At 43.8% G+C, this 26,918-nt stretch overlaps 1 protein-coding gene across 14 annotated transcripts in view; it reads left to right on the forward strand.

The window, feature by feature from the left end:
- ZNF618 (zinc finger protein 618) overlaps positions 1 to 26,918 on the forward strand; it is a 1,018,163-nt gene that overhangs the window by 357,872 nt on the left and 633,373 nt on the right. For all 14 annotated transcript variants that reach the window (XM_085610043.1, XM_085610045.1, XM_085609994.1 and 11 more), the window contains exon 4: positions 6,054 to 6,161. In XM_085610043.1, the coding sequence (XP_085466169.1) occupies positions 6,054 to 6,161 (108 nt within the window). The remainder of the gene's footprint in view (positions 1 to 6,053; positions 6,162 to 26,918) is intronic.

The following is a 26,918-nucleotide window of genomic DNA, read 5'->3' on the forward strand; positions in this document are numbered from 1 at the left end:
TATTGGCCGTCCTCATCCTGACTCTGGTGTTATGCAGGAAGCCCAGAGAAGGTCATGATACCCAATGACACCCTGTTTGTTTAAATCCACCTGACGGGGACAATGTGGGAAAGTGATTCTCCACAATGGTTGCTACTACAGTTACGGCATGCATTTCATTACCAATTCTTAGAAGATATGGTAGGCAGATGTGGTTTGATTTAAGCACTTACCTTGAATTCTGTCCTGAAGATGAAGCCATTCTACAGGAAGGAGAAAGTATGTTTGCAGGAATCCTAGACTCAGACATGGATATAACTTCTACTGGAGTCCTGCAATTTGCTGGGGGAGCAGACGTACGAAGGCAAGAATGATTGAAGTCTGAAGAGATAGCAGATGCCTTTGCGAAATATTACGAGATCCACTATAGAGACCACCCCTTAGTGGATCCTCCCCTCATTGAAGAATATCTGTCGGCGGTGGACCTACTAACACATTCTACCGAGGACCTCATGGCCCTAGAAAAGGAGATTACCCTTATTGAGGTGCTGTTTGCCGTAGCCAAGGTCCGTTCTGCCAAAATTCCGGGACCCAATGGTTTCCTGGCAGAACCTTTTTAAAACAAGTAGATGTGCTGGCTCCCAATTTGCTTAAGTTACTTTTGGCTGCCAAAGAGGAGGAAATCCTCTCCCAGACCTATGCATAGCCACAATAGTAGTGATATAGAAATCAGGAAAGCCCCCTACCAACTTTGGGTCATACCGTCAGATATCCTTGCTCAATATAGAAACTAAGAACCTGGCCGCAATCCTTGCCACTAGGCTTCTAAGTGTCATCTACCCCTTTGTTCATATGGATCAGTCTGGCTTCATGCGTCAGCATTTCACCAGAAGTAATCTCCGCAGACAACTGAATGGTTAGTTTCCCTGGATGCCGAAAAGGCCTTTGATGCAGTTCATTAGCCGTTTTACGATGCAAACTTTGAGACGGATGGGCTCCGGACCGCAGTTCATGTGCTGGGTGGGATTGCTATATCGGGAACCAACAGCGATGGGAGTTAATGTGTTCGCTCAGCTGAGTTCCCTGTTAATATACTGACTCGTCAGGGATGCCCCTTTTCCCCTCTTTGCACTCTCCCTGGAGCCTTTGGCCTGTATTGTCCGCAGGCATCCCTGCATCATGGGCTTCAAAAATGTTGGATCCCTGATCACAGAGGAAAAAATATAATTGTATGCTGAGGATATCCTCTTAAATATTGCCCAACTGGAATATGGGTCACACTCTGGATATACCATAAAGTGGGATAAGTCAGTCCTCTTTCCTGTATGTGACCATATTGACTCAGTAGACCTCCCTGGGAGACTGCAACTATGTGGGGAGGACTTTCAATATTTGAGGATCTATGCTACATTTGATTACTACGAACCATAGACCCCAATTTGAGGACAGTATTGGCGGAGTTCTGTATAGCGGCGGAGCGTTGGAGGGCATTGCCTTCAACGATGTTGGAAAGGGTGGCGATATTTAAAATGGTTACCCTACTGAAATTTCTATACGCCCTGCAGAAAACTTAGTACACGATCCCTGCTGATGTATTCGTCAGATTTGACGAAGAGCTTAGGAGGCTGCTATAGGACAATGCACATCCCCGAATAGCTCTACGAACAATACTATGCAATGCTTACAATAGAGGTATAGACCTTCCTGATGTTAGGGCCTACTATTTGCCCACCCACTTGATAGCAGTCCACAATTGGGGACATGTGGACAGCACTCCTCCCACAGTTTCAGAAGAGAATTTGTCATCACTACTTATACGGGGGTAGGGTTGTGAGGTGTTTGCTCCCAGCAACCCAAGTGACGATTGAGGCTTGCGCTAGGGCAACCAAGTGCCTGGGGTAGGTGCGGAGACAAACACACACTACCTCCCTGTGGGAAGGACGGACCCTATGGGAAATTGGGAAGCTGAAACAGTTTAGAACCTGGGATTGCGTTGGTATTTCCACTATAGGCGACCTGCTTGAAGGGGGTGTCCTTCTCATCCCTCCACAGAGAATATCAACTCCAAGACATGCAACAGTACAAATACCTCCAGTTACATCATGCGTGGGGGATGGAGGGTATTGCTGCAGGCCTCCCAGAATATACGCCCCTAGAAAGGAGGCTCCTGTTAGAACAGATAATGGAAAAGGTGATTTACTCTAGTATTGGAGCTTTCATAGGTTGACATGCTTGAATCATTCCCCGACGCCACGATGGCAGTCCCCGGTACAAATAGTAGTAGTGATAAAGGTAGACTGAGAAGAATGTACTAGAACAGGCCTGGGCCTCACAGTTTATTAACCTATCATAGTCATTATTAAAAAAGAGACAAATATTTTTCCTTAGCCAATCAGCATCGACCACCCTCTAGAACACCCCTGACAGAAGCTCAGAACTTTAGATTTTCTACCGCAAATTGTGCTAGGGAGTCTCCTCTGAGCTCTGCTCAGCTTTTCTTATCTTCAAGAAGATTTCTGGACTTCAACTTTCAGGAAAGTTACTTTATTTGTTATATTATCTCAAATCAGATCTATTTCTGCTCTTTATATCTGGTGTTTGCCACAAATCTGACTGAGTCATGTCAAAGAAGGCAAAAAGGTTCTCTTCAGAGAGTGTGCCAACTGTCTGAAAAAGAGATTGTATGTAGAAGACCCTCACAAAGAGTGCATGTATTGCTTATATCTTTCTCATAAGGCGTCTGATTGCAAGATATGTTGCACCTTCTTGAATAAAACTCTCAGAGACCGTGAGGGAAGGCTTCTTACTTGGCCCCAAAAAACGAAGACAAGGTCTGATTCTGTGTCAGACTCAGAGAGCGAGCGGTCTACTTCATCAAACATTTCCCTCAAAGAGAAAGGGATTAATCGTCGAGGAACCCCACTCTAAATGTGCCAAAAAGTCCTCTCAGGATGTCTCCACAGGGTACAGTAAAAGGTCTCTCAAAAAGGATCAGCCTTCTAAGTCTGTATCTGAGCCAAAAACTCCACCTCCAGAACTAAAATTGACTTTTAAAAAGCCTTCTTCAGAGCCATCGACAAGTTCTCTGCCACTCAAGAGGGATTTTCCGTTGACAACAAGGGGATGCACTTCAGGGACATCGACATCATTCTCTACAGCCCTGTTAGCGTTGACAGCATTTCAGTTGTTGTTTATTCAGGGCCCGATTTCGTCAACTATCCCTCTGGCGTCGTCAACGAGAATCTCCCACTGTCATTAAAATTAAAGCCGCCGATGGAGAAGTTCCCGTCGGTGAGATTGTCGATGAATACAATACAGCCACTGACGAAACACCGTTGTTGATGAGGTCGCCGACAAAGCCACCAGCGTCGAAGAAGATACTACCGCTGACGAAGGCACCAGCATCTACGAAGATACCAGTGCCGACGGATTCGTCGACGATGGCGAGGAAGATGCCGCAGGAGGAGGGCACATTGTTGAGCCCATCGCAGTCAGCGTCCATGCAGATGTCGACGGAGAGTATCTCGTTGATGAAGGCTCCTAGATCACCACCATGGGGGAGACGGATATTACCCCAGAACATAAGTCACCAAGTAAAATTATGCCTCTTTTACCCCCTGATCTTCTGGAAGAAGAAGATTCGGAAGAGGATGGCCCCTTTGGACCTGCATATAGTCCATCAGATTTGCATGTCCAGTATCAGCCAGAGGACAATCAGGAGCAGGAGCAAGACGGATATGGTCAGGTTTTCTATGCCCAACCTGAGCCAGGACGCCAGTACTATCAACAGGGGATGGTGACAATGCCTTCTGCTTTAATTTCGGATCTTCAGTCAATGCTTGATGACTACCACCACCGTTTCCCTCTTGCAGTTCCTGTTGCTGTCTCTCCATCGAATAGGAGGTCCAAGATTTTATTTTGAACTTCAGGGCGGAATGAGGTGGCTTTAAACCAGTCCTGTATTCTGAGGACAGTCGCTCCTGCCAATTGTCTGAAACCTGTAACGGCAACATCCATGGCGGAATCTATTATTTCATTGGATGCTCCTTCCCCCTCATGTAATATCTTTTTTGCTTCTTCTTTAGTGTCCTCTGAGAGTTGATCCATGTAGGGAGCAATGTTGGACCACATCTGGCGATCATAGCGCCCTAAGATCGCCAGAGAATTTGCTGCTCTCACTGTCAATGCTGACATTGATGAAAATCTCTTTCCAATTGAATCTAGATGCCTGCCATCTTTATAAGGAGGAGCCAAAAAGGGTGCTACTGGATTTTTTTGAGCAGCGTTAAGCTGCCTGCAAAACCACTGAATCTGGTTTTGGATGTCCAGTAAGGCACGCTGGTTCATGGAAGACCTCAAAAGGGTCTTTCCACCCCGTACGCCACCTGCTCCTGTTTGGAACCTTAATATAGTCTTCACTAGACATGGGCCCTCCGTTTGAACCACTTCACTCTTGCCCACTGCAGTTGTCCTCTTGGAAGGTGATTTTTCTTGTAGCCACCTCTTCTCTAAGAGTGAAATGCACACTCTAACCTTGGAAGATCCTTTCTTCCAGGTGCCTCAGGATAGAGTGGTTCTCTGAACCAATTTAAAATTCCTCCATATGGTAGTTTCTAGCTTCCACCTTAACCAGACAGTGGAGCTGCCAGTCTGCTTTCCGCACCCACAGACTGTAGCAAAAGTCGCTCTGCACACACTAGATGTCAGAAGAGCACAAATGTATTATATAGATAGGACAAAACCTTTCCGTAAGACACAAAAGCTATTTGTGTCCTACTCCAAGCCACATAAAGGACGTGGTCTGTCCAAGGCAAGTGTTGCACAGCGCCTTGAAATCCTTACGGGTAAGTAGCGCGCTTTACAAATTTAATGATTGATTGATTGATTGGATAGCCAAGTGCATACAGACCTGTTATATCAAAGCATAGGGCCCTACCTAAACCTCCCAGACCTCATTTCCCTCGGAAGAAAGGAGCTTCTATGGCTTTCTTAGGTAATATGCCACTAGCTGAGATATGTAAAGCAGCTACCTTTACCAAATACTACTGTGTGGATGACCTGGCCAGACAACAAGCGCAAGTTGGCCAGTCTATCCTAGGTGCACTTTTACAGTCTTCTTTTACAGACTAGGATACCACTTTTGGGAGGACTGCTTTGAATCTATGCACAATATATGTATCTACAGCTACACATGCCACCAACAGAAAATGTTGCTTACCCTGTAAGCATCTGTTCGTAGCATGTAATGCTGTAGATTCACGTGCCCACCCTCCTCCCCGGTTGTTGCAGATATTCTTTTATTATCTTTAATTCTTTTTAATTTCTTTACTTTGCGTGGTCATTGTTACTATATATTCTATCCGCCTTCTCTAATCTTGCCCTACATGCAGGAAATAAACAATTTAACAATGGATCCTTTGCCCATGCTCAAGGCCACTTTTAAGTGGAGTCACTAAGTGCTGTGACTTGCAAAAGCCTTCTTTTGAAGAAAAACAAGTTGTACGCATCCAAGCCCATCACTAGGTGGCAGAAGTATGCACAGTATGTGAATCTACAGCACTACATGCCACAAACAGATGCTTATAGGGTAACGTTTTCCTTCTATTATTGCTGCTGGTACCATAATTCTATTGCAAATCGTGTAATCATCGGGGCAGCCAGGACCAATGGAACATTGTCATTCCATTCCACTGAAGAGAGTTTAGTGGCCTGCTGCCCTAGCTATATTTTTCTTGTCTTTGGTTGGATGTTTCAAAAAGTTTGGAAATGACTGCATTTTTAGGGTGGTATGATCCCTGGGGTTTATTACTTTGTTTAGTGTCAGTCTTTTCACAGTGCCTCTATTTTAAGACATCTCAACCACAAAGAATTATCCATTGCAGTGATACTGAAAATGTATTGACAATTCTCATGACTACATATCCCACAGTACTACTTGTTGTAATTACTTGTTCAACATTAACATTCTCTAAATGTACTATTGGATGCATATGAGCACACTTGTGGCTTATGCACCCTCTTGGATATTGGAATTGAATGATTGCATCCCTAATTATATCGGTGCACCACACTAGGGGGCGATTCACCAGAAAGAAGAACAGCAGTTTTAAGCAGAGAGTCTTCTTGGAGTGGCAGCAACCGGCAGCGGGGCGTCAGTCAAAGGATCAACACCTCATCCCCAGGTAGGATATAAACCGATATTTTAATTTATTAATATAGTTTATAATTGGTTTATGCAAACTATATAAACTCTTCACATCTTAATTCTAAAGAATAAATAGCTACATAAATACTTGTTGATTAAAACCATTTCACTTCATAAATGTTCAGTACACCTAAAAATAAAAAAATCTGTAATTAATTAGCATATTCAGTGCATTTCACTTCTTCATTGCCTAGAGTGCTTGCAATGTATCTGTATCCATGTAGGTAGAAAAACGTCAGTATTATATCTCCCACAGTAGGTGCTTGGAATCAAACTTAATATGTTCGAGTGTTTCAGCTGTTTATAGGCATAGCCTACATTTCCTATCATTTCACTTTCGCCCTTGTCATGCTCCTGTAATTTATAGTATTGGCAAGTGGCCTATCCTGATGCTCATGAGAGCTTTAGTGTTGCAACTTGAATTATTTTTAAGGTAATTATCAGTAGAAGTAGTACATTTGGTATTAAAGTGCACATCTAATACAGATAAAACTATTGCCTCATTACTAACTCACACTTTCAACCACAATTTGAGTACAGTCTTCCTAAAAGAGTCCTCCTATGATGATTGGAAAAGTGAGAACTGCCAAAGGGAAGTCACACTTCTCCTAATTCCTCTAGAGAGGCCTAATCCCTTGACGATGCATCAGCCTCTGCCCAGGTCCGCCCACTGGGCTCAAATTCAGGGACTCCCAATTGTTACTTCCTCTGCTTTGGCCAGTGGCGGTATGAGGGACCACTGGTGCCAAATTCTTTATCTTGACTTGGAACTGTGAACAAAAAAAATGGAACCAAAAGATGTATAAAAAACTTCCACTAAACCAAACATTAGGTGAGAAGTGATCACAGAAAGCACTCCTTTGGTAAAGATAGATGTAATGGACCCAGCTGCGTCCTGCAAGTACTCAATTTCTTGAAAGATGCAAGCAGTTTCTGTTTTCTACTGCTAACTCTGAATGAAATAATATTTTTAAAAATTATCTCATAAAAATCATTTTGTTCTACAAACAAATGTGGCAAAATCGAAAATAATGTCTATGGGCCCCAATAGTCTGAAAATCGGCTGCATCGTGGTGAATGGTAAGCCTCTTTACTAAGTACCATATTTTCACTGTTTCAAGATAATTTTGCATACCAAATTAAACTGCGTTCCCCCTAAATTGAATAGATTAGCTAATAGGGCAAAAATCCAAAGGAAGATATTTTGATTTTGTCAAGGAAGATGGAATGCAAATATCATCTATATCGAATATGAACATAGCAACATGTGGCAATGGCTGCTAGTGGGGCCAGTTTATCTGGATATTCCGTCAGAAAAGTGTTTCAAATCAAAGAAAATAGGTTAGTAGGTTTACCACCATTTGTGCCTATCTATGCAGTACTTCAGGAGCTTACAGTACGTTGTCTGGAGGGAAAAAATACATATGCTTGTCTCCACTTTTAGGTTTCTGTTAGGTCAAATCAATTTGCTGATATGACTAGATCTGTTTTGCTTGATATTTGATATGGATTGCCCTAGTGCTCTCCCTTGGTTGAGTTACATTAAGGATTGTTTGGAAAGGGTTGGCTGTTGTACAGGCATGCTAAATCCAACCCCCTTTAAGGAGAACGTTCACACTCTATTAAAAGAAATAGCTATTGCGGAGTGGGAGTCTCTTTAATTGACTGAACATTCTGTGAAGGCTCATCTTCAACTCAAAACATGGCCTGACTAGAACAGTACTTAGAAGTTGGCTTTCTAATGGATGTATGACGTAACAACGCGAGTCTTTACAACGCGTGCAGTTACATCGCGGTTTTTACAACGAACGCGATGTAACCACGCGATGCCATTACAACGCAAGTCTTTACATCGACTTGTGCTAGATGGCGTGCTAACATTAGAAAAGCGTAATTTACTATTCCAACTCCAGTCCACTTAACAGTAGGGAAGGTGTTGGGATAGTAAACTACACTATTTGTAATGTTAGCACGCCATCTAGCGCAACTTGATGTAAAGACTTGCGTTGTAATGGCATTGCGTGGTTACATCGCGTTCGTTGTAAAAGTTTCGTTGTAATGGTAGCGCGTTGTAAAGGTTGTTTACCCTTTCTAATCCTTGAGAAAGGAACCTTCAAACATGTTTTAGGTTTGACCTTTTTCAAATGTTTCAATTTCCTAAGGGTCGAATGGTGGAGGAAACCTGCATGTTGTACTCTTGGGATGCAACCTCTTTGTAAATCTGTATTCATTTTGTTTTTTGCTACTACAATGACTATCTCATGAAAAACAAGCATTTGCAATGCAATAGGTCTCGCATTTACTTGTGTTTGAGCTATTGGCATTGTAAATGAGAATGCCTTTTATTTATGATTTGGTTTTTAAAAAATAAATAGAAAGGCATTGTTATTTACAATGCCAATAGCTTAAGCTCGAGTAGAGGCGAGACATATTGCATTGTAAATGCTTGTTTAGGGAGAAGGGAGAGTGAAGTCGAATTCAAAGTGTCGCTAGAAGAGATGGAGATGAGAAGAACGCGCTATGGGCAGAATGATAGTTAGGGAGAGGTAAGAATGGCATGAAAGAAGTAAAGTTGGAGACACAGGACAGGGATGGACTGAGGGAAGGAAGGGCCAAGGAAGGGGTCTGGGAGAGGCAGAGAAGATGACGTCACACAACAGGAATGTACCAGTGGAGGTGGCGGCGGGGTGGAGAGGGCAGAGATTGAATCTAAACAAGAATTAAAGGCGGTCTACTAGAAGAGGAAGGGGGCGTACAAGAAGCTCAGAAGACAGATGGCCAAAAGCAAGTACAATGGGAGTTAGAGAGAGAGAAGAGTGGGGAGGGATGGAGTCTAGAAGCGGAGGGTAACGGAGAAGGGTGGGGAAAAGGCAGGAAGAAGTAGGTAGCGCAGTAGTCTGAGCGGAAAGCAGCAGTAGATGGCGGAAAGCATGAGAGGTCAGCGGGGTAAGTGGGGCGACCACAGGAAAGAGGTCCGGGAGGAGAGAGGCAAGCGTGGGAGGGAAGGTGATAAGGCTGAAAGAGTGGAGGGCCTAGGCGGGAAACCTGGGGCGGGAGGAGGGGGGGCAGAGATGGACAGTGTGGTACGGGACGTAGATACGGTTTAATTACTTAGTAATTCATCGGAGGGAACGTATTCTTTATTCTGCAACATTGGAGCACAAGGGCGGTGGAGCCGAAGAGGCCAGGGTCAAACCGTGCATCTGAATGAAAAGCGGTGTCCGCGTGGGGGTGCAGGGCACAGAGCGAGGCAATGAGAGGGCGGGGAGGTGGCACAGAGGAAGTGGGCACAGAGAAAATGGGAGGGACAGACTCTGGACGCTTAACGTGCACTGGCTGGGACTTATGATTTAAAAAAAAGCATTAGCAAAGCCAAATGGTTTGGTTTTAATGCACCTACGCATATAAACTCAGGCAGTCATACTGCTTACGTGCATTGCATACACAACTGATTATCACATTACTGGCTTTGTTAATGCAATGAAAAAGAAGTAATAAAGGAGGGCTTTGGGTATAGAAAGCATGTAGTCGACGATGAGTTAAATGTGAGAGCGTGAAAATGGAGTGCAGTTTTCAGAGGCAAAAGCAACCCTCATGCATCCGATGGAAGTACTTCCACGAAGGGGCACCGAAACAGCAATCCGCCAACTCCACGAGGTGAGAATTAAACTTCTCTGTAAGGAGACAACACCCACTCTGTGTGCATTTTAAAGAATTGCTAACAATAGGTTGCTGATAACCGTGCTGTCAGCCAGACTTAGAAATACAAAACACTTACATGGGATGGTACCAGAATGCAGGAGGCGAGGCTAGTGATAGTTCAATACTTCTCAAGCGACCATCAGCCCCCACAGCAGGAGAGGGGGGTGCAGGGGATTGGGAGCACTCATTACCTTAATGACACTCGGTGGCGACCAGCACGCACCATCAGCACGCGCACAACACCAGCCGAGAGCCACCCTCCTGTGTAATTAAAGGCCGTCACAGAGGCTCATGGGGCGCAGGAACCGCAACACAGGCGTGTGCACATGCCCTGTCCGAGCAGGCACGCAAAACGAAGACGCAGCAGAAGCGCTGCTCCAGGGCATCGGCGGCTGATTTGCTCCACTGCTGGAAGACTTGGCTGCTCAAGTGGGACACAGCAGTAAGTGTGTGGCGGGCTGGGCAGGCTGAGGGCGTGAGGGCGGACCGCATTAAGAGACTGCCTGAAGGTCCTGTGTTGCGCTCATGCCAAGGCAGGTTGGGCGGGTCCTAATGCCGACAGGGCGGACACCAACCCCGCTTCCACAGAACCCGGACACAGAAGCAACGACAATAGATCTCGCCGAGGCGAAGCAGCGCATGCGCTGCATTCGCAGGCGAGACCTAAAAATTAAAACCGTCTTTCTTGTAAAGAGATCTGCATACATGTAACCTGGCCTTTGCCTTTTAATTGACTAGTCTGGCAGTAGCTTAATTTGTGTAAGTGAAAATCAGAGCAATAATGGGGGAACAGTAAGCAATAGGAATTTCTGCTCTGTTAGATTGATTGATACTGTAAAGTTTATCTTTATTATTGATATTTATCTTTGTTGGATATGGGTTTATTAATAGAAGGAGTCCTAGGGTTGGGAAGTTGACCAGAGTTAAATATGTCATTAAATAAATTGGTCAGCACAGGGCTCAAACAGAGGAGTTGTGATCATATACTTCTACAGTTACATTTTATGGGCCTTGACTCTTTCATATTGGTGGCCTAGCATCTATCGACTTCAGAACCTCCCGTAAGTAGATCTGAACATCGAAGCAGTCTTTCTGTAGGACAAAACAGTACAGATTTTCCATCTCCCATCATTCATACAACTTGAAACATTTTGTTTTATCAGTTGGCCTCTGGAATGACAATGGCCTTAGCATGTTGCCCCTCTCCATAGCCATTAGCCTCCAAAATAGTCTGCTGTCACTAGCCCTGTACATATGAGATACTTCTCCCTTTGTCTTCATTGTGGCATGATGTTTCACTAATACAATGGCAGTTTTTTAAATTTCTCTCAGCTAAAATCCTATAAATCTAAGGGCACATTTTAACAGCATCCATCAGCTCCCTATAGGCTAGGCAATTAGTATTCAATCAGGTTGCCTTCTTCTATCTGGACTTGCTTTCATTAGACATCAATAATTTGGCAGTCACTTTGTTTTTCTGAAACTCCTCGAGTACAGTGGAGTCAGTTGCAACATCATGAAGACATTTACAGATGGCTAGACTATTCTTGACAGCAAGAGTAGCCTGCTTATCAGGGTGCAACATAGCCCATCACCATCTCCTTACATTACTGGGTCCTTTTTCCACTCTGAGATGTATTGAGCTTACTGGAGCAATTAAAGATCCAATAGCCAAGCACATTGCTGTAACTATAGGATTGTGGTCACTCTGTTATACAACTTCATATGGCATTACCTACTCCATGGGAAACTTGAAGCCAAAATCTTGTTGATGATCCTAGGAGCAGCATATCGTTAATAGCACATTGAATCGTATCTTGGCTAACTGTTCATGATTATGTACTAAACATGCGATGAGTGACAGGACCCAGTTTTGATTAAAAATCAGGCAAAACCATAATGCCGATATTTGAGGCATTACCAGCATATTTGAGGGAAAAAGTGTCATCAAGGAAATGAATAGCTCTATGCGTTGAGGGGATATAGTAGAAGCAACAGGACCATTATAATGAAGAAACAGATAAAAGGGTCAAATTTCAGTTTGGTTTCCAAGAAATTACTAGAGTTAGTTGTTAAGACGGAGAATAGATCGTTAAGATATTATGGTTACGAGACTTCAAGAAGGGTGTCTTGGTGACTTGGTTCCAATAACCAACATTCTTATAGATCGATATATTTAACGATTTTTATAACTGTTATCCATTCTTTGTCAAGCATTTTACTCTTCAGGCCAGCAGCTTTCCAATACATAAACTGTTAAATAGTGGAAGAGGTTCCCACTTCAGGGGCACAAGTCAATATAGGAAGATCATCACCAGACACTCTGAACAGCACTATTTTAATGTCCGCAAATGATTTTGTAACATGCTTTCTACTTATCTGGATAACTTTCTCACCGACCTGAAGTACGTAATTAGCCTGTGGGTATGGAAGGGCTTCAAACCTGTATTTATCCTCAAAACCAATAATTTCTTGTTTTCTCAAACCCTCCCTCATAGGATTCCCATTACATTTGTACATGGGGGCATGGTCAAATCAGAGAAAGCAGTCATAGGCTCATTAAGGTTAGTGACATCAATGCAATCGATTTAGGAGCAGTAACCATATAACCACTTAAAGATGTCTTCAGTTTCTCCTGGTAGGGAACTTACCTACAGTTGACAGTTTGAACAAACATATTAAATGTAGCATAAGACAACCAAATAGGAGTTTCGTAAAAAACATAGTTGGTATACCCCCTGTCAGGATACTAAAGGGTGCTTTGAACACTTTACATATAGCAGAGTCCAAATGAGGCAACTTAGTTGGCGGAAAACCAATGGATTGCGATGCGACCCGAGCGATTGCCAGTGGCTCCAATCAATTCAAGCATTTGATCCATCACCTTATTTTTGTTAGCCTAACTTTCACGAGTGTGCTCAGACATGGATCCATTGCTCACTCTACCACTGGAACCAAGCTATACCTGACTGATATACCCCAAGAAGGCCAAAACCGGTACTGTGTTTGTTGTGTTCCGGTTCAAGGAGGACCAGACCTGGCAGTTTGGACTGGACTGTTCCCATTGAAGGGGGGGTTAAGACTGATTTGCATATGACTGGGTCTAAACTGAGGTGGAATGGTGGGCCAAAAACAATGGATTGGGATACGGCCCGAACGATTCCAAGTGCATGAGAATAATTCAAGCATTATGTCCATCACATTTGTCTTTGCTGGGCTGTATGGAAAAGAAGCTCAGGGCTGTGGATTCAGCCTCAACCTGTTTGCTGTGCCATCCTAATCCAGATTCAGTCATTGTAGTAGCAGCACAAAATGATCAAAATATAAAATCCTGTTGTGCTGGCTTCAGCACCTCACAACAGGGCTGGCCGAAGGATTAACAACCTGGGATGCTGGATTAGTTCTATGGCAGCATACTCGATGAAAGCGTCAAATGCTTGGACATTCTGGGCTGTTATGGCTGTCAAATGTGTCATGATATCTGATAGAGATTTCAAGCCGCAGGAGATTCCTTACCTTATAATTATCCGCAGGCATCCAATTGGATCTGGAAATTCTAAAGCAGTAGGCCTGTGCACCAGTAGGTGGCGTTGTTCAGCTCTGCATCAGCATCGTATGCACCAAAAGTGCCATGCGGGGTGTGTATATAGACATTACCCCTGCACGCTAACAGTTCTATTATGTTCGAGGCATGTGTGCTGTAGATACACATGCTTTGCATACTCCTGCCATCTAGTGTTGTGTCCGGATGTTTGCTAGTTGTTTCTCTTCAAAGAAGTATTTTCCAATCTCAAGGTAAGGTGACTCCTCCTTTCGGTGATAGTGCGTATGGGCTTTGACTCCATTGTTAGATTGTTTTCTTTCAGTCATCAGGTTCGGACGTGGTTTGCTGTGCTCCGGTTCAAGACTGTTCGTCGGGATCCCTTAGGTTCGCAACCCACTGTACCCTTGTTGGTATTGTTATGGATGCTTTTCCCATCCTCCGCATGTCGAAAAATTTAATTTTTATAGTTTGATCAATAAAACTCCAACCGCGGCCTTTGGGCCTAGCCCGTTTCTTTCACTTCCACTATAGAGACCAACATCCAGTAAATCTGCAGATGGAACAGACTATGGGCCCGATGTAGGTAAATATGAAATACCGATTCCTAAATACCGAATTTTACCGATTCGGTATTTAGGAATCGGTATTTCATATGTAGCTAAAAATTCGGTAAAAAATACTGAATCGGTAATATTCGTTATTACCGAATCGGTAATACCGATTCGGTAATAAGGAATCACCTTCCCATTCATTCCTATGGGCCTGGAGGCCCATAGGAATGAATGGGAAGCCATTCACTATTACCGATTTGGTAAATACCGAATCCGTAATAGGGGGAGCATATTCAAGGGTGTCACATTGACACCCTGTTGCACCCCTGAATCGTTGATGTGTGCACATGTGGCGCACATACATGCCCTAAGGGCATGTATGTCTGCCACATGGCACCTTGAAAAAAGCAAATTATTGTTTTTTTAAAGGTATTCGGTATTTACCACCAACTTGTAGTTGGTGGTACATAACGAATCCTGAATGCAAAAATGCACTCACTTGAGTGCCTCCTACATAGCTTTTAAGGATTCGGTATTTTACCGATTCCTTAAAATAAGGAATCGGTAAATTACCGAATCCTAAAAACCTGCCTCCTACATTAGAAGGGGCTAAATACCGGTCGGTAACAGGAAAATTACCGATTTTTGGCCGTTACCAACCGGTATTTAACTACCTACATATGGCCCCCAGTTCCAATTGTACCACTCAAATTATCCATGCACTCACCTTCACAAAGCCTGTAACTTATGCCTGTCTTTGGAGCACAAGGAAGAAGACAGCTATGCTTGTCGCTCATTTCACTCGAAAAAAAACCCCAGAGACCGCTGGGCTCGACGGAAAGAAATGCAGCGACAAAATATTGAAAAAACCCCGATATCTTCTGCAAAGATGTCGAACAAGAAGAGATGGAAGCGTCGGCAGCGGAGGAGGAGGCAGCCTGCTCCATCCAAGATTCAGATTCGGAGTTAGGGATGATCCAGCTGATCAAGGTGCCATGAGTACCAAAGCCGCTCCATCCACAAAACCTGCTTCCACCAAACAAAAGGCTTCCGGGCCACCACCGCCATTCGGCCATGGTAGGCACCGAGACTCTGCTTTGAGCGCCCTGCCCTCAGACTCGGCACCGAAAGCAAACGTTAAGCCTTCTGGCTCGGGCTCGAATTGACCTAAAGCTTTGGTTCCGAAAGACAAAAGGAACAAATCCAGCTCGGCACCGACACAGAAAGATGCTCCTCAACTACCTGCGGAGCTGATTCTGGAAACAATGCAACATAGGCTGGATCCAAAACAGAAAAAACTCTATATAAATACAGACACTGAACATATCACAGCAAAAATCAGTGATACCATCCTCCAAATTGGACACTGGATATAAAATCCCTCTTAAAAAGAAAAAGGACATGGCTACTAGCCCTTTTCACCCCATTCCTCAAACCCCTCCACTCTCCTCACCAGTACCTATTATCCCGCCATCAGACCCTCTAGGCATCACCCCACAGGGCTCTCCAAGTACAGATCCTGATACAGGGGATGGAGATGACACTTTTGGACAACCACCACCAGATCCATGGGATGTCTACAATATAGATCCTCCTACAGTTACAGACCCAGATCTATACTCTGCTAAACCTTCCCCTCCTGATGACAACACCTCATACCAGGAGTTCGTTGCCAGAGCAGTCATATACCATAGAGTTACTCTATCTTTGGAAGAAGATTTCTTATTTGAAACATTAGAAACCACACAATTATTACCTATGTTAAAAGGTATGATGAGGACATTTTTAAAGATCCAGTGAGGGCACGTATAGTCACACCTGGGGAGAATAAAAGATATAAAGCCCCACCATCTGAGCCAAGTGTCAGCTTCAGTTAGATTCCTTAGTTGTGTCTGATGCTCGTACAAGAGCAAATTCACAAACTACAGGGGATGCACCCCCTCTGGACAAAGAGTCCAAGTTAATAGATGCCTCCGGTATAAGAGTGGCTGCACAATCAACCAATCATTGGCGTATAGCAGATGCACAAGGTCGTCTGGCTAGGTATGATAGAGCCCTCTGGGACAAAATGGAAGACTTACTTCAATATCTCCCAGGGAGCACAAGAAAAAAGGACAGGAATTAGTACAGGCGGGAAAACTAATATCTAATTCCTCAAGTAGATGTGCATTAGATGCTACTGATACAGCAGCCAGAGGAGTCCACGCTAGTAGTCTCCTCAGAAGATATGCATGGTTACGAATCTCTGGTTTTAATCTTTGCCTCCAGGTTCACACACCCTCTATCCAAAGGCAATGCCCTATAGATGAATCGGTAAGAGATATTTGCTTATGCTTTTCCGCCTCTTATTCCATTTCTGGTTCGGAGTCTCAGGCAAACATCCCTCACCCATATTCTGTTGGCTCCAACATGAGCTCGTCAACCATAGTTATTCACACTTCTAGAACGCTCAATAGTTCCACACCAAAAGCTTCAACTTACTTCAAACCACCTTACTCAGAACCATGGAGTAATCAGACATCCAAACCCCAAGGAGTTCAACCTAGCGATTTGGCTCCTGAAGTCATAGAGTTTGGATACCTAAAGATACCACCAGATTTCATGACAATTCTTAAAGAAGCAAGAACAATAACCACTAGAGCATGCTAAGCAGCAAAGTGGAAAAGATTTGTTATATACTGTAATACCCAAACTATTGACCCATTCGATGCCTCTATACAACAAATCTCCAACGTGCAGGCCTTGCCTGCACATCTACATATCTACACCTTGCAGCAGTAGCTGCATATCTTCAAAACAGACAGCACATATCTCTATTCATAGTACCTTTTATTAAAACATTTATGGAAGGCCTTAAAAGAGTAATTCCACCAAAAGTTCTACCTGCGTAGATCCGTAATATTGTTCTAACAAGACTTGTGTCCACCTTTTGAACCATTGCACAATTGCCCACTGCAAGACGTGTCAGTGAGCTTCAGGCAATAACTTTAGAAGAACCATTCTTTCAACTTTATAGAGATGGAGTGGTTTTTTCGGACAGACCCAAAATTTCTTCCAAAAATAATTTATGCTTTTCATATTAACAAATCAATTGAGTTACCTGTTTTCTTTCCTCAACCTGCTCCAGTAGCAGAAAGAGCTCTACATAAATTAGATATCAAAAGAACATTATTGTATTGATAGGACAAAAGATTTTCACAAAACAACTTTTTGTTGCCTTCGCTCCCCTCACAAATGAAAACCTATAACTAATTCTGTTTTTTCTAGATGAATTATTAAATGTATCCAAACATATTATTGAAGCCAAAATAACTTCGTCCTACTCTACTCCTGAAATAGGAGCATCTGTGGCCTTTCTAGGCAACATTCCTGTAGCTGACATTTGTAAAGCAGCTACATGGTCTACACCACACACAATTGCCAAGCACTATTGTGTGGATGAAATAGCACGTCAACAGGTTCAATGTAGGACAAGCAGTGCTAAAAATACATTTTCTCAAACAACTGTAGAGCCCAATGGTTAGCCACTGCTTTGGGAGAGGACTGCTATACAGTCTATGCAAAGCATGTGTATCTACAGCACACATGCCTTGAACAGATTGTTACCCTGTAAGTGTCTGTTCTTGGCATGTAGAGCTTTAGATTAACTTACTCCCTCCCTCCTCCCCAGACACCAGTGGCTGTTGCAGTTCTTATCATTTACATCTTATACGCCTAGATATCTCTATACGACACTTACTCCATTCTCACCCTCTTGCGGGAAAACAGTCTAAGAATGGAGTCAATGCCCATGTACACTAATCACCGAAAGGAGTCACCTTGTGACTGGAAATGACTTTTTCTAAGAAAAAACAACTTGCAAACATCGGGACCCAAAACTAGATGGAAGGAGTATGCAAAGCATGTGCATCTACAGGTCTACTTGCCAAGAACTGATGTTTACAGGGTAAGTAACAATCCTTCTGCACCAGTCAGCATAGATCTGTTGAGCGCAAGCCTAGTTAGCTTTTGACTGACTTTTTGCCATTTTGTCAAAGCTATTTTGAGATTTGTTTTCTTTTGGTGTGCTAGGGATGTCCCCTAAAAAAAATAGTGGATTTCAAACCCTGTGGTGCATGTAACAGGCAGATGTCTGTGACAAACCCACACTTGGTTTGTTTGTGGTGCTTGGAGCAGGACCACGACTCCAAGAACTGCGAGGACTGCTGAAAAACAAATCCAAGGTGCTGCCAGGAATGTTCCCTGAAGCTCCTTACCATGCAATGACCACGTAGTAGATGCCTTGACTGCTTGCAGGGCCACTCCTGATGCTCAATGTCCAAGTCATCAGGTAAGTTCCACAAGTGTAAGAAGTCCAAGAAGTCGAAGCACTCTTCGACTTCACCTTGTCAGTCCAAGTCCTCAGATAAGGCACAGGAACAACCACACCACTCATGGCCTCGCTCCACTGCAGTTCCTATGCCTTGGTCTGCTCCGATCTCTCCCATAGTTTTTAAGAGTGACCACTGCCCAACTTAGAGTTTTATTAGGCCATGCATCTCATGTTTAGGCAGCCAGACCCCTTTAGAGCGCATTTGGGCCACATGAGTTTGGGAGGGACTACTATTGGATCCCTACTGGCTAATCTGTCCTCTACACCAGTCAATCCCTATGGATCCAGTGCTGGATCTGGCACTGCTCTCTCCGTGAAACCCAGACTTTCCACAGACCTCACTCCAGTGCCATTGCTCCCTGTGCTTCTGATGCCCTGTGGTGGTACTGATCCCATCGTCAATCCCGACTCAAATAAGGGGCCTGATCCGTGTCAGTCAATGCCAACTCCATCGCCGTCTGGTATCATGGCATGGATTGTGCCTTTCTTTTTATAGGCCTGGAGTGAGGGGGCAATTGAGAGGGGTCTAATACCGCCTAGGTAGTCCACCACCGCCTTGATGAATCCGAGGACAAGTAGTAGGAGAAGCTGGCAGATGACACTGGTTTGAACACCTCACTAGACACTTGCTTGGGGTCTTCTACTGGCAATGGAGGATTGAGTGTCTTTTGCATTGGTGGTGCAGAGGGTAGCTGAGGTCCAGGACCCCTTGGTTGTCCAAGCCCCCATCTCCCAAGTTAAGCCAGGGATGTTCCCTACCATTCCACTGGATGGGCAATCTAAAAGGCTGAACACCTTTGGTGAGACAATATTCTCTTCCAGCAGCCTAGCACTATGGTCGGTGTACTCCCCGTGCCTTTTGGGCCTATACACCCACACTATTTGGTATTCGGATGCTCAAATGCTGCCCATGGTCTTGAAGGGGGACTGAACCAATGCTGAGATGGCGAGATGCAACAAAGTTCACCTTTCAATGTGTGTTGGACATGACCGACTCGCTAAGCAGAGCAATTGCATCGTCAGTGTCACTCAGACGCCGCACCTGGTTTAGAAAGGAAACATCCTTTACAGTTCAGCCTTTACCACGCAATACCTTAACCTTGCCGGCTCCCTGCTACTTCTGCTTTGCATGTGCTCCCGCTTAGTCTTACTTTGCCTTATCATTTCTGCTGAGTGTACCTTGCTATTTTCGCTGATAATTCTCAATGACTATGGCCTGCTATCCTCTCTGATTGTGCCTGTTATCACTGCTGATTGTGCCCTTTTGTCTCATTATATTGCTTTTGTTGTTATTGTGTGCCATTTATATTCTATTTACTATCACAGCCTTGGTGTGTGTGCAATTTTCATATTCATCTCAGTTTACATTATTGCTGTCTGTCGCCCTGCCATCCACCAGTCTCTTTTCACCGTTGCCGCCTTTGTTTTCCGCCCGCTTCCCGCCGTTACTAACCCTGCCCAGCGCCCCTCCCAGAACTTACTTAATGGAGGTTGTAGATCGACCCTTCTGAGCAGGTCACCCATTCCAGCTTTCTGCTGCCTCTCCCTTACTTGTGCTCCCGCTTAGCCCTACTATGCCTTATCATTTCTGCTGAGTGTGCCTTGCTATTTTCGCTGAGTGTGCCGTGCTATTCTCACCAACTGTGGCCTGCTATCCCTGCTGATTGTGCTTGGTATGGCTACTGACTGTGCCATTATATTGCATAGTATTGCTCTTGTTGTAATTGTGTGCCCTTGTATCTTATAGTATTTACTAGCATAGCCTTGGTGTGTGTGCAATTTTCATATTCATCTCTGTTTACGATGTTGCTGTCTTTCACCCTGCGGCTCGCCCATGTTTTCCCGCCGCCTTTGTGTTTCCCACGCTTCCTACCGCTGCTAACACTACCCAGCTTCCCTCCCCCTTCCTAAAGCCTACTTAATGGAGGCAGAAGGGCAGTCACTTCACCAGAGAACAAAGGCAAGCCAACCTCCGCCCTTCCATGCCTGGACCTCTCCCAGCAACAGGAACCCTGGATTTCCCATCACCTGCATATACACCAGCGCCAAACTAATCACCTTGGACTCTGCACACCGCATCATCAACTGCTGCCGCATCTCTCGCATGCCTCTTCTCCTTGAACACCAGAGCACCCACATACGCAACCACTGCTGCCATGCCAACCACAACTGCGCCTGAACAACTCCACTTCCTTCTGCTCAACGCCAGATCACTCTGCAGACACCTAACCTCCCTCACGCCCGATGTCTTCCTCACCGAGACCTGGCTCAACCCTGCATCCCTACCGAAAATTGCCATGACCAACAGCTACAAGATAGCACACTGGGACTTCATCAACAAACACAGAGGTGGGATCGGCATCATCCACAATTATTCCATCCACTGCACCACCGCTACGGACGACACCACCCCGATCATGGAACACCTCAACTTCCTACTCTGAATAGAGAGCAAAACCACCATCAGAGGCACTCTAACCTACAGACCTCCAGGACCACGCCCCGGCGTCTGCAACGCCATCCCCAAATTCATTGCTCCCCAAACCATCAACACTGAACAGTAGATCTTCTTCAGAGACCTCAACTTTTACCTTGCAACGCCAACACAGCCAACCTTCTCGAAAGCATATCAACATCGCCCTCACCCAGCTAGTCCCACGCATATGGCAGGGTACACGCTGGACCCTATCTTCACAGCCAGCAACAGAGTCAAGTTCAGCCGTGTCACCGAGCTCACCTGGATGTACCACGCAATTGTCCTCTTCACCTTCAAAGCAGCCCCCACTGTTGCCAACAGCCCACGCAGCACCCCACATCGCAGCTCAAACAAAGTATCTGAAACCCAATGGACTGACGCCCTACACACTCCAACCCCGAAATCGCTACCAACCTTAAAAAGGCTGTCCAGAACTTCACCATCTGTATCTCTGACTCCTCCGACAGAGTTGCTCCCATCAAACCCACCAAAATCATGAGATCCACCAAATGTGTGGGCTGGTATGCACCGGAACTTAGAACCACGAAAATCATATGTAAGCAACTGGACACTGTGTCCCACCACACCTTGTCAGGAGGCTTCATCAGATCGGACTCTCACAAATGGATCGCATCCTTCCTCACTGTCAGAACACAGAGAATCCATCTTCCTTGATTGACCTCGGAGTCCAAGAACATCATCTGCAGTGTCTGTTCAATGCTTACATGACCCCCCTGGCCAACATTGTGAGAAACCACTGACTGAACATTATATCCTACGCAGGCGAAACCCAGCTCCTCTTCTGAAGACTCTTCTACCACAAGGGCAAACTTCCGCCTGTGCATGACTAGCATCGCTGACTGGATGCAAAACAGCTGCTTCAAACGCAACACAGACGGGGCTGAAGTAGTGATGTTCAGGAACAACACCTCTGTTAACCGACTCCTGGTGGCTTGCTGAACTTTGACTTTCTCCCACCCCCAGAGACCACTACTGAAACCTCGGCATCCTCTTGGACAGCAAACTCACTATGAAGAGCCAGATCAACGCAGTCTCCTCTGCCTACTTCCTCTTACGAAAGATCTTCAAATGGCTTCCAGTCGCCACCAGACGCACTGTCACTCAAGCCCTCATCACCAGCTGCTTGACCTACGGCAACGCACTATACACAGTAATTACCATACTCCTCTTGAGGAGACTGCAGACCATTCAGAACTCAGCGGCCAGCCTCAACCTCGACCTCCCCAGATGGACATACATCACCCCTCACCTGAAGAAACTCCACTGGCTTCCTGCCCACAAGAGATGCCAATTCAAGAATCTGACTCACGCCTACAAAGCCCTACACAACCAATGACCAGCATACATCAACCATCGCATGAGCTTCCACCAACCCTCTAGACTCCTGCGATCCGCCTCCTTCTCCCTCCCTCACACCCCCCTGCATTCGCCCAAGCAACAGTGAAGGACACTGCACCCGCCCGTGAGTTGTTCGGCAGTGAGTGGCATTTGTTGAAGAGTAAATTGTGAACTGCCTGAACCGCCGCCACTTACCAGGAAGATGCTAAACATCAACACCACGTCGTCATTTACTATAGATGGGAGGAATCCAGTTACCAAACAGGAACCTGTGTTTTCATCCCTGTGTCAAGTGGAGCACGGCAGGGCGTGGAACATTCTTCAGTGGGCCCCCGTGTGGTGAGTGGAATTCAGCATGACATGCCAAACAAAAACTGCGTGCTCGTTCCCACTTAGGGACTGGGTTACTATAATGGACAATTACGAGCACGCAGCCAAGCTCACTTAGAGATAAAAAGTTTTCATGCTGACATGGCGCACGGAACAACGAACTACAATTACTGTTGTCCGTCTTCACTGACCTCGCTCCTCATACCCAATGGGGAAGCACATACGGATATTTAAACGGAGGCAAGGTGACTAACAAACACTAGAGGCATTGATAAAGGCGTAATGCTGAAACCGGTCTGCCTGAAATAAATCCTTGAAGCATGTACAATCCGAGGAGTGCGTTGATTATTCCTGTGGAATTTTGGTGAAGAATAATTACGTGAAAGACACTTTCACGACAACTGCACCCGCCCGTGAGTTGTTCGGCAGTGAGTGGCATTTGTTGAAGAGTAAATTGTGAACTGCCTGAACCGCCGCCACTTACCAGGAAGATGCTAAACATCGACACCACGTCGTCATTTACTATAGATGGGAGGAATCCAGTCACCAAACAGGAACCTGTGTTTTCATCCCTGTGTCAAGTGGAGCACGGCAGGGCGTGGAACATTCTTCAGTGGGCCCCCGTGTGGTGAGTGGAATTCAGCATGACATGCCAAACAAAAACTGCGTGCTCGTTCCCACTTAGGGACTGGGTTACTATAATGGACAATTACGAGCACGCAGCCAAGCTCACTTAGAGATAAAAAGTTTTCATGCTGACATGGCGCACGGAACAACGAACTACAATTACTGTTGTCCGTCTTCACTGACCTCGCTCCTCATACCCAATGGGGAAGCACATACGGATATTTAAACGGAGGCAAGGTGACTAACAAACACTAGAGGCATTGATAAAGGCGTAATGCTGAAACCGGTCTGCCTGAAATAAATCCTTGAAGCATGTACAATCCGAGGAGTGCGTTGATTATTCCTGTGGAATTTTGGTGAAGAATAATTACGTGAAAGCCACTTTCACAACAACTGCACCCGCCCGTGAGTTGTTCGGCAGTGAGTGGCATTTGTTGAAGAATATATATATATATATATATATATATATATATATATATATATATATATATATATATATATATATATATGACAGTAAACCTTTCTTCGAACGATCCTCTGTACCATGGATCAAGAAGGGGACGGACTCCACTTGGTTGTACCCAAATCAGTTTATTTTTAGTTCGTGCGCTCTGCCGCCATGACGTGTTTCGGGCTCAGCAGCCCTTGATCACATGACGTGCCCCTTGCATTTGTCCCATTTTTAAAGTGACAGTGCATAATTACTTGCCATAGACATAGACAAAACATTACATGACGTAAATGTTTAACACGCGTATTCATACCATAAGTGATTGTTGTAATTGTGGAATACATTGTAGGATTTGTATCCCATGGCTCATGATTCATGAATTTTGAGCTATTGGCTCACATGTCATAAAGTGCACTTGTGTATGTATAAATACATAAATAAACCGCACATGTAAAATCAGAGTAATATAACTGGTAAAAACATGTTAAAACAATATTAAGCAATTGCTAGCAGCATGGCTATTTTTGACTGTGCAAACACGGCAGGTAAAAGTGCAAAGATTGTGCAAAATTGTGCTATAGTATCGCCTGTGCAAAATCAGATTTACAACCGAATAGGTTAATTTACAAATCCATCTATAAACTCTGGTTTATAAGAATGGAAAGAAAGTCAAGGGAAAAGGAGAAAAGGGGAAGGAGAGAGAGGAGACAAGAAGGAAATTAAAAACATATATATGAATATATATTGTTTCCAAATTGCATTTTCCATTGTTGGAGGGCCTTGGGAAAAGAAGTCTAAATCTTTGATTCCTTGTTAGGAGATATTGGTTTGCCTAATTTATTGTAGACTTCCTAAAGCCACGTATACAGGTCTTCCGTGGTTTTTAGCCCATGTGGGCTTTTGCTGTTCAATTCCAGTATGTACTTGGTCTCCAATTTTCTGAGGAGAGCCTCACGATCCCCGCCTCTTCTGAGAGCCGGAATACAATCAATTACAAAATATTTAAGAAATTGTATGTTACTTTCATGACAATCCCTAAAATGCCGGGCCACCGGATATGATGTGTCTATATTGGTGATTGCACGTAAGTGTTGGAGAATTCTCTTATGGACCTGCAACTTAGTGGATCCCACGTATTGCAGCCCACAAGAGCACTCCAACACATAGATTGCAAATTCCGTTTTGCATGCCATGTTTTTCGTGATCGTGTGTGCTTTCTCCTCAAAGGGTGTTGTGAATGCTGTTTTATTCATTGCATGACGACAAGCCTTACAAGTGGAGCACTTAAAGAAACCCCTACGTTTGGTCAACCAGTTGGTACCTGATTTTATTTCTGGGCTGCTATTGACTAAAAAGTCACTAGTAGATGGTGCTCTTCTGAAGGTGATAGTTGGGTTGGGTGGAATAATCTCGTTGAGGTGTGTGTCTAGGTGTAATAGGTACCAGTTTTCTTTTATGATTTTACTGAGGCTGTCTCTTTGTTGTACGTTAAAATTAATCTTATTTCCTCTATCCTATTGGTGCAAACATGTCTGTTAGATTTGGTTTTGCTGTTGCATGGTTTAAACAGCAAATCCTCACGTCTCATAGACTTAGTTTTTTGTATAGCCTCATCAATGATTTTTTTACTATAGCCCCTTTCTAAGAATCTTTTCTTACTTTTTTGTTGGGCAATTGCTAAGTCATTGTCAGTACTGCAGATTCTTCGAATCCGTAGCATCTCCCCATACGGAATGCTGTGGATAGTGTGTTTGGGGTGGAAACTAGAGGAATGCAGCGTGGTGTTTCCTGCTGTAGGTTTGCGATAGAGTTTTGTGTGGAGCTGGTTATTGACAACGTGTACCTGAACATCGAGAAAACAAACCTCTGTTTTGTCAATGGTACTAGTAAAATGCAAATTAAGATTATTATCATTGATACCCTTTATAAATTTCAGAGCCTCCATCTCACTGCCACGCCAAATTATAATATTTTTGAATAATATTTTTGAATATATATATATATATATTCAAAAATAAGATTCTCCTTAGTCGAAAGAAAACCGTCCAGCACTCCAGAGGGGTTAAATCATTCAGATTTTTTTATTCAGATGCAAAACATGTACGCGTTTCGGCAGTCTCAGCTGCCTTGTTCACGATGTTGAAAACGCCATTATTCTTGCTTAAAATACTCTATCAAAGAGTAACAACAATGAAGAGGGACTAATAACATTTCCATCTATATGCTCACACACTCCTTTTTAGTCAGAGTGGCGGCCATCTTTGAATGGATATAGTACATGCATCGGTAAATGATAAATTCTTAGGAAAGTTCCAATAAATATCGACTAACTTGGAGAAATGACAGCACATAATCTGTTATATTCACATGTATTGCTATTACATTCCATGTTAATCTTTTTGGACATATATATATATATATATATATATATATATATATATATATATATATATATATATATATATATATATTTTTACAAGAGCTATTTCATCCCTTGCATTTCTAGTCCAGTTTGTCATAAGATTTCAATTATTATTGTTTTCCATTCTTTAATTATCATCATCCACCTCGAAACACATTTCTATACATGTACCATATTTTAAATATTCCCTCCTGTATACAAACTCAAAGTGCTAGTGCTTTGTGCAAATTGATCATTGAAAGTGTCAGTGCCTCACAGAGTATTGTTAATTTTTGAAATCTCAAAGTTTTTTCTTTTCTTAAAGTGCAACTGCTTTACAGACCATAAATTAACATATTTCATACAGTTCTAAAAACACTTTATCCCAAAAATATATAATTAAGAATTGCATTATACATTTAAATATCTAAAAAACTTTTGTTCTTTATAGATAACAAATTCCACTTTCAATGTTAAAAAGTTATTTCCAAACATATTTCGTATACAGAAGGGAACCACCACTTCTATGTCCTTTCATCACTCGTTGTATAATTTTCTCATTTAAAATTTTTTTTTTTACAAAAGAATTTCATTTTTTGTGCAGCTTTTACCCTGAGCATCCCTAATTCCATTACCTTAGTGTAAACGGGTATAAAGATCCTCATCGACATTAAGTCCATGAGGTTCCCTACTGTTGAACTCCAAGATGTAATAAGTTTCCAATTTTCTCAGTTCCTTTTCCCTGTCCCCTCCTCTTTTTTTACGGGGGATCTCAGCTATACAACTGTATTGGAGACTCAAGGGATCGCTTTTATGAAATTTTTCAAAGTGTCTTTGGACTGGGTATGTCCTATCTTTGTTTAAAATTGCTCTTCTGTGTTGGAGAATTATTTTATATACAGGTAGAGTGGTACTTCCTAT

This window comes from Triturus cristatus, chromosome 1_2, assembly GCF_964204655.1.
Source record: "Triturus cristatus chromosome 1_2, aTriCri1.1, whole genome shotgun sequence".
Taxonomy (NCBI): Eukaryota; Metazoa; Chordata; class Amphibia; order Caudata; family Salamandridae; genus Triturus; species Triturus cristatus.